Source organism: Spermophilus citellus (genome assembly GCF_964194105.1).
Source record: "Spermophilus citellus genome assembly, chromosome: 1".
Taxonomy (NCBI): Eukaryota; Metazoa; Chordata; class Mammalia; order Rodentia; family Sciuridae; genus Spermophilus; species Spermophilus citellus.
In genome coordinates, this window is record NC_138182.1 from 208,918,738 (window position 1) to 208,933,020 (window position 14,283).

The window sequence follows — 14,283 nt, forward strand, 5'->3', positions numbered from 1 at the left end:
TGTCCCTGGCGCAGCTGGAAGCGCACGCCCCGGTGCGGGCAGCTTTCCGAGCTCGGAGCCAGTGGGGAAAAGGAGCCTGGGCGCGGCCTGGGGGACTTCAGTGGACTGGAGCCGCGGAGCTCAGAGCTAAAAACTTTGCAGGCGCAGCGGCCAGGATTCGGTGACAGCTCTAGTCCAACCCGGCAGGTGCAGGAGGAAGAGGCGGTGCCTCAGTCCCGCGGCGGGAGAGTCTTGGCGGCTGCATCTTTTCTCCGAGCTGGCCTGAAGCCTCTGGGCACTCCCGGCTTTTGCTGCTGCGCCCGCCGCCGCCGTCGCCACCACCATCGCCACCGCCACCGCCACCACCGCGGGGCTCCAGGAGGAGGCGCAGCCGAAGAGGGCGGAGGAGAAGCAGGAGGAGGAGGAGGAGGAGGAGGAGGAGGGGAGAAGGGGTGTAGGGGGTGGAGGATGGAGTCCAGGGCTGCCACGGCGAGCGAGCCGGAGCCTGCTGCGGCGTCCTCCTCCTTCCATGCCAGGATCTGGAAGAACTTGCAGCTGGGAGTGGGCAAGGGCAAGGGCGGCGGGGGCGGGCGCTCAGGGGGACCCGAGCGCCGCACTGCGGACACCCCGTCGCCCTCCCCACCGCCCTCGAGGGGCACGAGGGACGTCCTGGCGGGTGTGGGTAGCACGGGCAGCAGGTGGAGCGGCTTTAAGAAGAGGAAGCAAGTGCTAGATCGGGTCTTCTCCTCCTCTCAGCCCAACCTGTGCTGCTCCTCACCAGAGCCCCTAGAGCCTGGCGGCGCTGGCAGGACAGAGCAGGGGTCCACACTACGCCGCCGGATCCGGGAACATCTGCTGCCGGCGGTAAAAGGGCCCGCGGCAGCCCCTGGAGCAGCCGGAGTGACGCCTCCTGGCGGACGATCCCCGGACTCAGCTCCTTCTTCTTCCTCCGCCTCATCTTCCCTGTCATCTTCTCCCCAGCCGCCCCCGAGGGGGGACCGAGTCCAAGATGAGGGTGCACGGCGTCGGGGTCCCGGGGTGCATTTGTGTCACCAGAAGAGCTCCTCTTTACCGGGCACTGCATGCCTGGAACAGCTGCTGGAGCCAACGCCACCTCAAGCAAAGGCATCACAGAGGCCGGTGGAACCTCTGACCCAAGAGAAGGGCGAAGAGCGCGACAGCAGCCAGGTGAGTGCCGGGTGGTGCTTCGGACCACGCCTCCAGCTTGAGGCAATCACTACCCTGGAAGTTGGTTTGTGTGTTCTATTGGGTAGATGAAGCAGTGGAAAGAAAACATCTTCCTCATGGTTAGCAACAATAAAGAGTTCTGATTTGCACCTTTACTTTTGATAGGAATGACACCTGTCGGCAGAAACAGTTTGGGTAACTCAATGAGGCGCCAATGAGAAGTTAGACAAAGCGGGTACTTGTTGGAATACTCAGCCAAGTATCACCTTGGCAAAGAAAAAAACTAACAACAGCCAAAACTTAGGGAAAAATTACAACCATGTATAATGTAGTGGCGGGCACATCATTTGAAGCAAATCAATGGCTAGCAGGAAGGAATAGAAAGAAAAGCGGCGAGGTGAAGTAATGGTGTAAATGAGGTCAGTGCTGGGGAATGCCTTATAGCAGAAGTCTACTCATCACCGCCTCCTTTCCCCTCCCCCAGCTTTCCTTTCTTAAAACTTCCAATCGCTGGTGGACCACTGTTCCACAGGTGGATAGCGGTGAGCTTCTTTTCCGATATAGTCAAATGGATGTGTTCTTAAGACCCTTCCCAATTTTTAATAGTAATCGGAAGCACTTGCTTTGAAATATGCTGCTTTATTCAACGTGTTGACTCTACTCAGATAAGAGTAAAGCGAATTCTACTTGTAGGATCCATAAGGCATCCCACTGAGCAGCTGCTTTTACTCCCTGCATTTTAAAGAGGGATTGCTCTCTTTTTGTAAATGTTTATCATGTCATGTTAATGCTATAAAATGCTTCAGAAATTCCATTCTGCCAGAGACTTAGGTAGCTCTTTTCTTCCAATATATCTTAGTTTACGAAAATCCTCATTATTTTGGCTTCAAATAATTACTTTAGATGAATGACATATACATTAAAACTTTAATTAGGTTAAAAACTGATCCCACAAAATATATCAGGCCATGTATGAAGGGTAAGATATGGGAATAGATTTAATTGAAAATTTTATTGTTTACTTGTCATTTTATTAGTGAAGTTTCTGAAAATAAACCAGAAAACTAGCATATCTTATTGCTTCATAAACACAATTGCTTGTATTAAGCAAACACTTAAGTTCTTGAAAAAGTAAGAATAGATAGAGATAATATTTGTAAAAGACTAAATAAATTTATCTTTCATGTCATCTTGAAAGTGAACTTAATAGAACTCCTAGATTTGATTTCAAAAGTAAGGTTTCAAATTCAGTATTTCAAATTCAGTATGTTTTAAATTCAGTATAGAGAAACACCATATAGTGTTTTTGAGCATACATATAATCCTACTTTTTACGTTTTGTTTTTTGTAACTTTTACTACCAAGAATAATAGAACAATAATAATTCAATTATTTTGGAAGGTATATATCATATTATAAGATGATATTACTAAATAATTTTGCAGTTCACTGAATTAAGCAATTTTCAAAACCAAAATAGAGAATTATGAATTATTTTTAGGTTTCTTTTTACCAAAAAGTTTTCAGAAACTATCCATGTTTATCTTCAAAATTACTACTATGAATTTTGTATACTGAAGCTCTGGACTCATTCTGTAGGAGATACTAAACTAATATTGTGTGTACTTTCACCATGTGCCGGATTTCAACCTGAGTCCTATGAGATAGAAGTTCTTGTTGTGGATCAGGAAGCCAATGCCCAAAGAAGTTAAATCTTTTCAGTATCACATGGTTAATAATGACTGAGAGGTCTCTATTCAAGTTAGTTTCCAGAATCATTTTCCATGATCACAGCTACCTTTGATGACTTTCAAAACTTAAGTTTTTGAGATAACTTTGTTTTAATGATTAAATTTGCAAGGTTACATGCATTCTAAAAAGTTTTCCCCATTACTGTATATAATCAGCTAATCAGATGGATTAGCTATATTAATTTCTAATTTGTTCTGAATGCATTGTTGCACATCATATCACATATAAAAGTGACATTGTTAATCATAATCTCTGTTTCTAAAGAAGCTTTTCATTATAAATAACCAGCATCTTAATGTAGATATAAGAGGGATTAAACTATCAGTGAAAAATAAACAGGTAAAAGGTGGGATATAGGCACAAAGAATAGAAAGTCCTGAAGAACTTGCCTGATGTCAGACACAGACCCAGGGAAGACACCAGTATTAGTCCAGCATCTGATGTTCATGGGGTCCTGTCCTCTGAGAAGTGAAGTTTTATGAATTATAAATATAAATTTCATCAGTATTCTCACCAATGTAGAAGAGGGATTTCTTTGATCTTTAAATACCTTTTTGTCCAACCAAAGGAGCCCAGCTCACCTTTAAATGGGGAAGAGGATGAAATATAATTGGAGTCTGAGCCTGGAGGAAGACTTACTAAGCTGCTCAGGAGTAGGCTTTTCTTTGCAGCACCTGCCCTTCCAAGCATCCTGCATATCTCAGGGTTTTTTCCTTGGTCTCCCAGATTCTAGTCTCCAAGATACCTAGGCATGGGGAAGAGTTTTAGAGAACATCCAGATTTGTTTTATTTATAGGTTACCAGCACAGGTGGGCACACACAAAAGATAGTAAAAGCATTTACTACATCTTTAGATTGCCTTTATACAAAGTACTTTCTTTCGAGGCAGAAAGAAAATTCAATGCAAAAATAGGTCAACTATTGAATTTCTCTCTGTTCTTTGCTTGATCCTGGCATTAGTCACGTTCTCCACCATGCTCCCCACCTCTCCACCCTCCAGCCCAGCATGAGGCCTCAACAACATATGTGCTGATACTCCAACACTGAGGAGAGAGTGAAGCAAAAGCAAAAAATTAGTTTGGACTGCCAGGGAAAGAGATTTGAAAGTCACCGAGGTACACTGGGTTAATGTGAATGAATTGTGTTAGTTCCCAGGACCCTGTCAGCCCTCTTGCTGTTACATACCTCTGAAACACAGTAACAGATTTGATAATGCCTTGCTGTTGGGGCATGTGCATTATTTAAAACGTCCTGCTATAAGAATAAAGAAAAGAAAAGAAACCTCTTTCTTCCCACTGATTTTAGTTCACGTGTCGAGCCATATTGTCATAACAGATGCATTTCATTTTTGCAACACAGTTGGGAAAGATGCTTTCTCAATTTGTGTGCATATCAAAAATATGCCAATTTCATGGATTCTGTCTTGATGAGTTACTAAAATTATATTTCGCTAGAATCAGAAAGTCAGTATTTTGAGATTGTGAGAAATGAATGTGTTGCATTTTTCAATGTCTTAACAAAAGTATGTAGTCTTCATGAATGTTAAATTTTTATTGTTTTTTTCTCTTCTAAGTAAATTTTATCAAAATTGCTTTCATAGGAGAAAATATACTTTTGAAAAGTGTTTATATTCAGTATTTGATAGAAATGTTTTTGAAACATAGCAGGAGGGATATCCATTCATTGGGATAAAATCCCTTAAGACATCTGTAAGAGAGATTTTTTTTTTTAAAGATTAAGTCTATGTGTGAAGAACAACTTGCTTTACTAATTATCTATTCTTTTAAAGAATGCTGGCATTTACAATTGTAAATCCAAACATATGATTTGGGTTAATTTTTGCTATCTGTATTTCAGACATTTTAAATATTACTTCAAAGAACACAACTTCATCTTGGGGAAAGCACAGACATAAAAACATAATTCCTAATGTAAATGACAAAACTACTTAGAAATTTAATGATGTTCAAAGCAAGCCTCTAAAAGCAATTTTAATTAGCTTCATTTTATGAAAACAAACAGGGTCAGATATTGGTCAACCTTCAGAAATGACTTCCTTCAAATTCAAAGCAATGGAGGGCAGATAAGATGTCAGCACATTTGGAGCAGGTATAAACTAGAATTGGAGGTGTGATAGCATTCTTGAAAAATACAGGACTCTCAGTTTATTCCAAAGAAAGGGAGTAAACACAGTGAGAGGATTACTTTGGGGTGTACTATGTTCCTTTATCTTTTAATTGGTATCCTGCACATCTGGCAGATTTGAATAGAGGTAGGTAGTACTCTTGTATAAACAGAAATGCTTTCATGTAGCTGTCGTGAGAGATTGGTTTGCAACATATCAAGGACTTAACATTATTAGTTGCTCTTGTGGTTGTCAATATTGTTGAGCAGTGTATTGAAAGTTTTGTGATTGTAACATTACAAGTAAGTGGGTGGTTGAAAAAAATTAACAGGGAGCTTTGCCAGTCTTTTCATTTAATTCAAAATGTAAATAATTTTGTTTGTAGGGGTGGCAAACACAACCCAAGAGAAACCAAGGTAGTACTGTTAATACTACAACTTCATACAGTAATGAAAAAAATCTAGCATGGCTTTTAGCAAATGTGTATGCATTATCATAGAAGAATGAATAAGTATTTTGAGAAAGAGAAGGGAAATTAATAGATTCATCAAAATATAGGACAAACTTTCTCCCTTGTCTTTGTTCACTTATTTGAAAATAATGAATGATTTCACAAAGAAAAGGCTAATAATAGGTCTTTGGTCCCCAACGAAGGAAATCTGTAGTGTGACTTCTTTTGTATAGTGATCATTAAGACATTTGCTAATCCTAAACTGACAAAGAGTAAATAGTATGCCTAGGTAACTTTGTAAGCATCAAGGAGATCTGCAGATTAGGTTCCTGTAGTGTTTTTCTCCTTAATTCACATATATTTATAATATGAGAGCAGTTACATATTTTAGATAAGCAACAGTTAATTTTTTTGAAATCATAAACTCTTTATTTTGACTTTTTTTTTTTTTTGCTACTGCAAAACTTACTAAAATTCCATATTTCCCTGCCTGAGTAAACTAAGTATAACAGAAGGATAGTTTTTGAATACTGGCTTTCAAGGGTCTGTTTAGTGTCAGTGAAAGAGATATTATCCTAGAACTTATTTTATATAAGCTTGCTTGTTTTCATAAAATTAGGGTAAATCATTCCTATGTGTGAAATGCTTACATTTCTGTAGATCTAATTTTTGAATTAAAGGTAATGTGTTGGGCTGGGGATATAGCTCAGTGGTACAGTGCTTGCCTAGCATGTTTGAGGCACAGAGTTCAATCCTCAGCACCACAGAAAATAAATAAATAAAATATATTGTGCCCATCTACAACCCCTCCCAAAATATTTAAAAAATAAAGGTAACATGCTCCACGTGTAATTTTTTACTTGGCCTTTACAGTCCTTGTGGAGTTTTGATTTGTTGGTATTATTGAACATACTATTGTTTCTACACATTAACTTTATGTGCCATTTTATTTTTTATTTTTTGCCACCATCAATATTTTCTTCTAACTCACACTTCTTTTTATAAATCAGGTGTAGGAAGTGATTACTCTCCCCAACAACTCAAAACTTTATCCAAATGTATTTTCTCTTGCAATGTGAACTGGTTTATTATCATTAGAAACTTTTTTCCCCCCAGCAGAGTAATATCACATAGATTTCCCTAAAGTTTTCAAATATTTCTATTTAATTTTAGTCTGAACACAACATGAAAAACTGTATTTTCAGTACCATGAGATTTTAAAATCTGGCATACTGCTCTCTTAAAAGAATGATTTTCCTGAGAAATCTATTTTAATAGGTCCATTCTCTTGAGGCCTAGTTAGTATGAAAAATTACAATAGATGACAGATGAGGGGACCTTTGGTTTAAGATCATTGCATCATCCTAATTCCACTGGTTTTATTTAGAGAATCCCCTTTAGTACTAGTACTCAGAACCTATTTTGCTTGACTGAGTTACTGTAATTTGCCTACCAGCTCTGCTAGAGTAGAGTTTGGCAAGTCTTAGAATAAGTCTTAGACTTAGTGAATCGGTGCCTTAAAACAGTCCAGGAGAGCACTACTCAGTGAATGGTTGCTAAATGAATGAAGGGATGAATGGGCAGGTTGTTACTGCTCAGAGATAAGTTCTCTGGAAAAGCTTCAGAATCACTTTATGATTGTATAATGGAGTTCCTGCCTCTTTGATTCAAAGTCCTTTTCAACCTGTCAGATAAATTTGACGTTCCCCCTTTTCCCCAGCTAATGACTCTGCCTTTTCCCTCCCTAGACTTTAATTCTGGTTCTTGTCTTCAGGCATGAAAGGAGCACATGATACCTCTTAAATGGCTGCCATTTGTGCTCACTTGGAGGACAAAGGAGAAAATCCTATTTCTGAGGTCTTTGGCTCAGGGATACATTTCTTGGTGCTTGTATCTGAGCAGGTGCATTTGTTTTTGCACTCACGTCTCTTTGGTCTCTGATATTGCACTTGCACATCTGAATTCCTGATACCTTTGACTATTCCCACACGGAGTCTGAGTCTTGAATTCTGCTTGGATCCTGGCTCAAGGTATCTTCCTGTGCTTCACTGATGCTTTTCCTTGCCTCAACCTCTTGACCTTAACATATTTCTACTGTATCCCATACTCATCATTTTAAAAAAAGTCTCTTATGATCTTTCTTCTCCCAGTCATAACTCAGATTGACACTCCAGTCTTGACCAAGAATCCCGTTCTCACTATCTTGGTCCATTCTACTACCTCTTAAGTGCCAAGTAGGTGAAATAGATCTCTGACAGCTGGCCAGTCGATATTCACAGTGATTCCTATTTATTGCCCAGCCTAATGATAAAACACCCAAATCTGCCTCCAGAAAGTCTACATCACTGATCAACTGCATTTACTTTTGAAGGACATTTCTTTCCCTGGAGGACTGGACTACAGCTGATTTTTAATTTTTAATTGTGTCTGTGTGCCAGCTTCTTTGTAAAATTATATGTCTACTTTTTAACACAAACACCCTCCTTCTTAATCTTGCCTGCTTTCTTCTTTCTACTTAGTTCTATCTCCCCTCCTCTCTCCTTACAAGATTTTATTTTTGTAGCTAATCATTAAACACCCAGTGTTGTCTCATATGCAGCACATACCTAGCCACATTTGGAAATGTAGCTAGTTAGAACTGAGAATGTGCTGTTAGTGTAAAATGGTATGTGCAATTAATTTTGGAAACATACAGAAAAGAATAACTTTTTATGGATTGCATATTTCAATAATATTTTGGATATGTTGGGTTAAATTAAATATAATATTAAAATGAATTTTGCCTGTCCTTTTTAATTTCCACTAAAGTGAGAACAATGAGCAAAGAGGGTTTGATGGGGCCATAGGGAACCAAGGAGTGCACACATCCTTGAGAGAGAATCTGTTCTTCACTTCTGCTGATTATTGCCACTCAGGAAAAGTAGCAACATTGATAGAGCTTCCAGACTTTAATACAAGTCAGAAACCCAGATTTTTGTGTATGTCGTCAGTCTTCAAATTTTGGCAGATAACTTAGATATTTTTTTAAATGTCACAGGCCAAATAAAATATATATCTGGGCTAAATTTCTCTGGAGTTCACCAGCCATTACCACATTGTTAAAATTAAATAGACTGATTTTTGCCATGAGTTCTCTGGAGTTCTCCAGCCATTAGCAATGAATGGGATGAAAATCAGAATGAAGTGGGTCGAAACGTGGAAAGGGAAATGTAGTCATAGGGAGGGTGGCTAATTAATTTGGTTATACACAGGGATAAAAGAAAGTGGTAGGGGAGAACAAAAGTGGGCCATGGGAAGGTTTGTTTATATGTTCTGTTTTATGGAGCTCACCTGATTGGGTTGATGAGACAGAACCTGTGGAGAAGAGGTTGAAGATGAATGAGAAGGTGATCACCGGTGTGGTGAGCTCCCTAAGGACATGTGTTGTAGAGGGTCCCGTAGACCAGTATGAGGTCATCTTCCTTACCCTTAAGCCAGAAGTAATCTCCCTATTTCATTGCAACAGAAGGAGATGGTGTGGATTTGGATGCAGAAAAGTCTGTAGGTTTGGTGGCAGCAATTTGAGGATGTTTCACCTGATAGCCTCCGTCTTGTTTTGAAGTGTGATTAGGATTTGGATACAGGGAGATGGTGAAAGGATATTGCCAACCAAGTGTCATGTATGTGCAAGAATGAAGGAGTCAATAGTGGGACCAAAGCCTAAGGTGTGGCAAGAAAGGTGAAAATGAAGTGTGATTATTGTGGGGGCTGAATGTGTTCTTAGACCAGAAGGAAATCCTGGGAGTGGCTGAGCTAGGGAGACAGCAGAGATTTGTGTGAACCTTTGGCGAAAGGGAGAGTGGAAAGAGATAATCACAGCATGTTTTCTCCTTTACTTATGTCTTTGATTTTTCCTTGTTATCATCATCAATGCTTTTATTGACAAGTCTCTTTTTGGAGGGGAGTGAGTTTTGAGTTTGCATTTATGCAGAATGGTTCAGGATGCCAGGCTTCCAGCACCAGACTGTCAGCTATTTATTATTATTGCTCCCGTTCTTGATATTTTGGAATCTTCAGAATAATAGTTTCCTTCTCTCTTCAGCATTAAGCACTAAAATAGAGTCAAAGAAAGGATAAATTTATGTTTGTCTGATTAAAAAGATCAGGTAAAACAAGAAAACCTCTTACATATCCCTATTACCTGAATTCTTAACGTGCTTGACATAGTGGCTAAATATTTGAAGAAATAGTTTTAATGAAAGGGTTTGGAATCCAAGGGCTGTGTTGAAAGTTTTCATTCTAAAAGCACTGTGCTTACTGGTGAAATGTGCATTCTCTCTTAGATGCAAGGAAAATAGTCCATATCTGAAAATTACCAATAGATAGTCTATTAAAATAGAAATCTAAATCTTTAAGCCATATTTAACTTTTTCTTTTATTCAGATATGAAATAGCTTTTGATAACAGAAGAATTCAGCATTTTTTATAGTTGTCTTTCAATAGTATTTTCACCATGCCAAATTAGAAGTCTGACTGTTTTCCAAAATATCTTTTGGAATTGGAATAGATTTTGGAGACAAGTTTTGTGTTACCACAGAGTTGTTGCCAAACCTCATGCGTCCTTTAAGGACTAAACCCCCTGAATCAGCAGGGGCCATGCTGTCTCTGCTGAAAGCAGTTGTATCTGTGTCTTCTTGTCCTTTCTCCTTCTTTGCTTCTTTTAAAGCTTGGTTTATTTGTTTCATATTCATCATGACATTCTTTTCTTTTAATGTCTTAAAAATTGATCTATAATAATTTACATATTTATGGAGTACAGTATGGTTTTGATACATGGATACAATGTACAATGATCACATCAGAGTAATTAGCAAGCCCATCATCTCAAACGTGATAGTTTATATTGGGAATATTCAAAGTCCTCTCCTCTAACTATTTTGCAATATACAAGAAATTGTTGTTAACTATAGTCGGTCACCTACTGTGCTATAGAATGCTAGAACTTTTTCTTCCTAGTTGTATTTTTGTAACCATCATCAACCTCTTTCTATCTCTCTCTCCTCTGCTGTTCCCAGCCTCTGGTTACAACTATTCTACTCTCAACTTCTATGAAGTGAAATTTTAGCTTCCACATATGAAGGAGAACAGGCAGTACTTGTTTTTCTCTGCCTGGCTTATTTTACTTAACACAGTGATCTCCAGTTCCATCTATGTTGTCACAAATGACAGGATTACATTCTTTCTTATAGTTGAATAATATTCCATGCTGTGCATCTTAATCCGTGCATCTGTTGAAGGAAGCCAGAGGTGAGGGACAGTGATGGAGTCCAGCTGTGATTGTGCCCTTGCCTAATTCTGTCTGGCCTTGCATACATGCCAATTCAACTCCACAGAGTTTCAAGTTTAAAAACAAACAAACAAGCTTGACATTTAGATTATTCTCTGAAGTCAGTGTTTGCTGCCTTTGGCCCGTTAGACAACATTCACTGACTCTAAGTTCAGATGGATGCTTTTGTGATTTCCTCATGTCCTCTGAGGAAATAAACTGAGTAGGACTTAGAGGAACAGGCAAAGACTGGAGGGAAACCAGCAGTTGGCAGTTTCCCAGGCCCCATGCCCTCTGCTTTTGGGATTTTCAAGAAAGATGGAGCTTTGTAAAGCATTCTTATACTGATTCCTTTCTATCTGAACTTTTCAGTTTGTTTGACTTCAACTTTTTTTTTCCCCAGCATTTGCCAGAAATGAGGAATGACTATATGGAAGTTGCCATAAGAGGATCTGGTGTATCTTGGCTAACCAATCATGGTTAGCCGATTGAACTCTGTCAGGGACAATTACAGGACAATCTCATTTAGGTCTCAGTTTTTCCTTCTCTGTCCTCCCACTTTGTGCTTTCCAGTGTTTTTACTTCTCTTTCTTTGCTTGGAAAATGAGCATGGAAAATAAGTAAAGCATAATTGGGAAATTTTAAAAATATCATAATATTTTTTTTTTCATGATGAAGTTTAAATTATTGGTTCCTGTGATGTTTTTGGCGTTTTGTGTTGCTTTTTTGACATATACTTTGCATATATCTGTGTCTACACACCCACACAAACACACAAAATATGTCTTTTCCATGGGTGGTTTATGTACATGCCTACTCTTTCATGATCATCATATCTTTTAAAAAAATTTTTTTTGGTATTGGGGATTGAACTCAGGGGTGCTTAACCATAAGCCACATCCGCAACCTTTTTTATTTTAATTTCTGACAAAGTCTCACTAAGTTTCCTAGGGTCTCACCAAGTTGCTGAGGTTGACTTTGAACTTGTGATCCTCCTGCCTCTACAGCCTCTACAGCCACTGGGATTACAGACATGCACCACCATGCCCATATCACATACATTGTATTTCTCACTGGAGTTAAAGAGAACCTGAATAACTCCAATATTCTTCTCCTTCTAAATTTAATCATCCTCTTTGATATGATAGTACTAAATTTCAATGAAGATATAATTGTTACAATTTGTTTGAGTTTGTCTAATCCGAGTAGATGTAAGCCACCCAAGAAGCTCTCTGATTGCTAGAAAAAGATGTAGCTATCAACTTTTACAAACATTTCTACTTAAAACAGTCTTTCTTACCAAGCACTCCACTAGGTCATCATTATTATTTCTGTTATTGATAATATTATTAGAAGCATGTTATAAATTGCAAGAACTCTATGATTATACATTTTCTATATTATACAGTTTCATCCCCTTTCTGTCATTAATTTGCTTTTTTTGACACCTGAAAGAGATGGTTTTAGGGGAAAAAATGAAATAGTTTTATCTGCTAAGCATTCTATGTACTATATCTCAAATAAAAATTATAGATTATATACATTATCTCAAACCTTACTGCAATTTTGTATTGTACATGTGGGAAATTCTTAGGCAAAGTGACTTTTCTGGAATCTTGGTTCTGCCCATAGTTAGCAAGTGGTGGAACTTGGGTATTAATGAACATCTGATTTTTGCCAAGGCCATAATTTACAGGATGCTCACTGTTCTACCATTAATGAGGCCACATCATTATATAAGTGCAGAAACTGTAACTGGAACCCAAACTCATGATTCCTGGTTAAGCCTGGCTCTCTCTTAACTCCAGCCTTGCTAATGATCTGAGTGTCCCCGTTCATTGCTTTGGAGTGACAGCTTTGGGAAGGTGCCCTTGTTACCTAGAGAAAAGTGAAGAATGGGAATGGTTTATTTCATTTATTTGCAGGTTCAGTTCATAAGTGAATATTTTTCAGATCAATCTTTTTGTGAGTTCTGTACAGATATCATGACTTCAAATCATGTTGTTTAAGCTTCTTTGCAAAGTAAAGCCATACCTCTGTAATTAGTCTAGGAGTTATCTCTGGGCAAGCTCACATTGTTTTCTAAGCATCTAGTTGTTTTTTAAAGGTGGCTATTTGGGGTATATTCCTTTAACATTAAGAATATAATATATGTGATAACGTCTTCTGGGTTTGGCAGAACCTCTAATGTCCTTGGTAATAATATACCAGCATTCAAATCTTAGTCTTGTGTCATCACTGTCTCAATCGCTTCACAGTCACTACTTTATTTAATCTTTGTGAAAACTCTAAAGGGGCAGGAATTCTTATTTTGTACCTAAGTGGCCTGCTCTAAAATTCACATGACCTCTATAGTACATGAGTTTCCTCAACATTGAAGGGCTACTGGGTCTGCTTATTAGTGCTGTCAGGTAGCTATTTTCCAGATGTCTTGGAAATGGGGAAAATTTCAGTTAAAATGTTAATATAATTAATCACATATATATATGTGTATAACTGGAATAACTTTTTCCAACCCAATATCAATGATTTTAGTAATTCCTCTTTCTTCCTTTCTTTTCCCTCCCTAAAATATTTATTAAATATCTACCCTGTGGTAGACATGGCATCTTGCAAATGCCTTGCTAAAGAAGACAGAACAATTTCTACTCATATGGAGCTTATGTTCTAGTATATGAAACGTACATGACATTTTAAAATAATGTACAAGTCATTATCAATTACAATTATGAAAACTGATTCAGAGCAATACAGAGAACTACAGGAATGAATTCTAGTACGCCCCAACTTAATCTTGAGAGAAGAGGAGGGACAGGGAAGATTTTCCTAAAGAAGTGACATTTAGGATGAAAGACAAAGTATGAATAGGAGTTGGCCAGGTTTGGGGGAAGAGGGAAGTAAGGGATGTGGCAGATAGTTCAGGGCAGTGGAAACCACAACAGAAGAAGCTCAGGGAAAGATGTCTTGGGTAGCTGGAATTCAGTGAGAAAGAGGGAAAGGGTTTGTGGATAATGGGTCTGAGGTTTGGCAGGGACCAGATCATGCAGGACTTTGTGTCATGGGAAGATAATAGGGCTTTCACAAGTACCAAGGTAATCTTGATAGAGTAGTTGCTTGATCATGGATAACAGAACCATCTTACCATCTTCAGGAATGTTCATGACTCTACTCTAGGGATAGTTTTTGTTGTTGTTGTTGTTTCTTTGTGTAGAATCAGTGTCCTCACAGAGCTGCTTTGTTAACTTCGAAGGAGGTTTGGGCTACCTTTTCCCAATTAGAATGTGATATTTTAGAACTAACTATAAGAAATAGAAATAGCTACTAGATGAAAATATTTCTCCCCCTGGAAAAACATACCATTTTATTCTTCCTGTTACTTTTTATCAAGTACCATTGTAAAGTAAATTAAGGCAGGGAATGCAACCTAACGTTCCATTATCAATGCTCAAGGGAGAGATTCTTACAGACAGCACATTTCAGAGT

The 14,283-nt window shown here is 38.6% G+C and overlaps 1 protein-coding gene across 3 annotated transcripts in view; it reads left to right on the forward strand.

Moving 5' to 3' along the window:
* Positions 1-447: 447 nt before the first annotated feature.
* Positions 448-14,283, forward strand: part of MCTP1 (multiple C2 and transmembrane domain containing 1) — a gene marked incomplete at its 5' end in the record, with an annotated part of 531,499 nt that continues 517,663 nt past the window's right edge. For all 3 annotated transcript variants that reach the window (XM_081287709.1, XM_081287710.1, XM_081287711.1), the window contains one exon: positions 448-1,167. In XM_081287709.1, coding sequence (XP_081143835.1) covers positions 448-1,167 — 720 coding nt within the window. The remainder of the gene's footprint in view (positions 1,168-14,283) is intronic.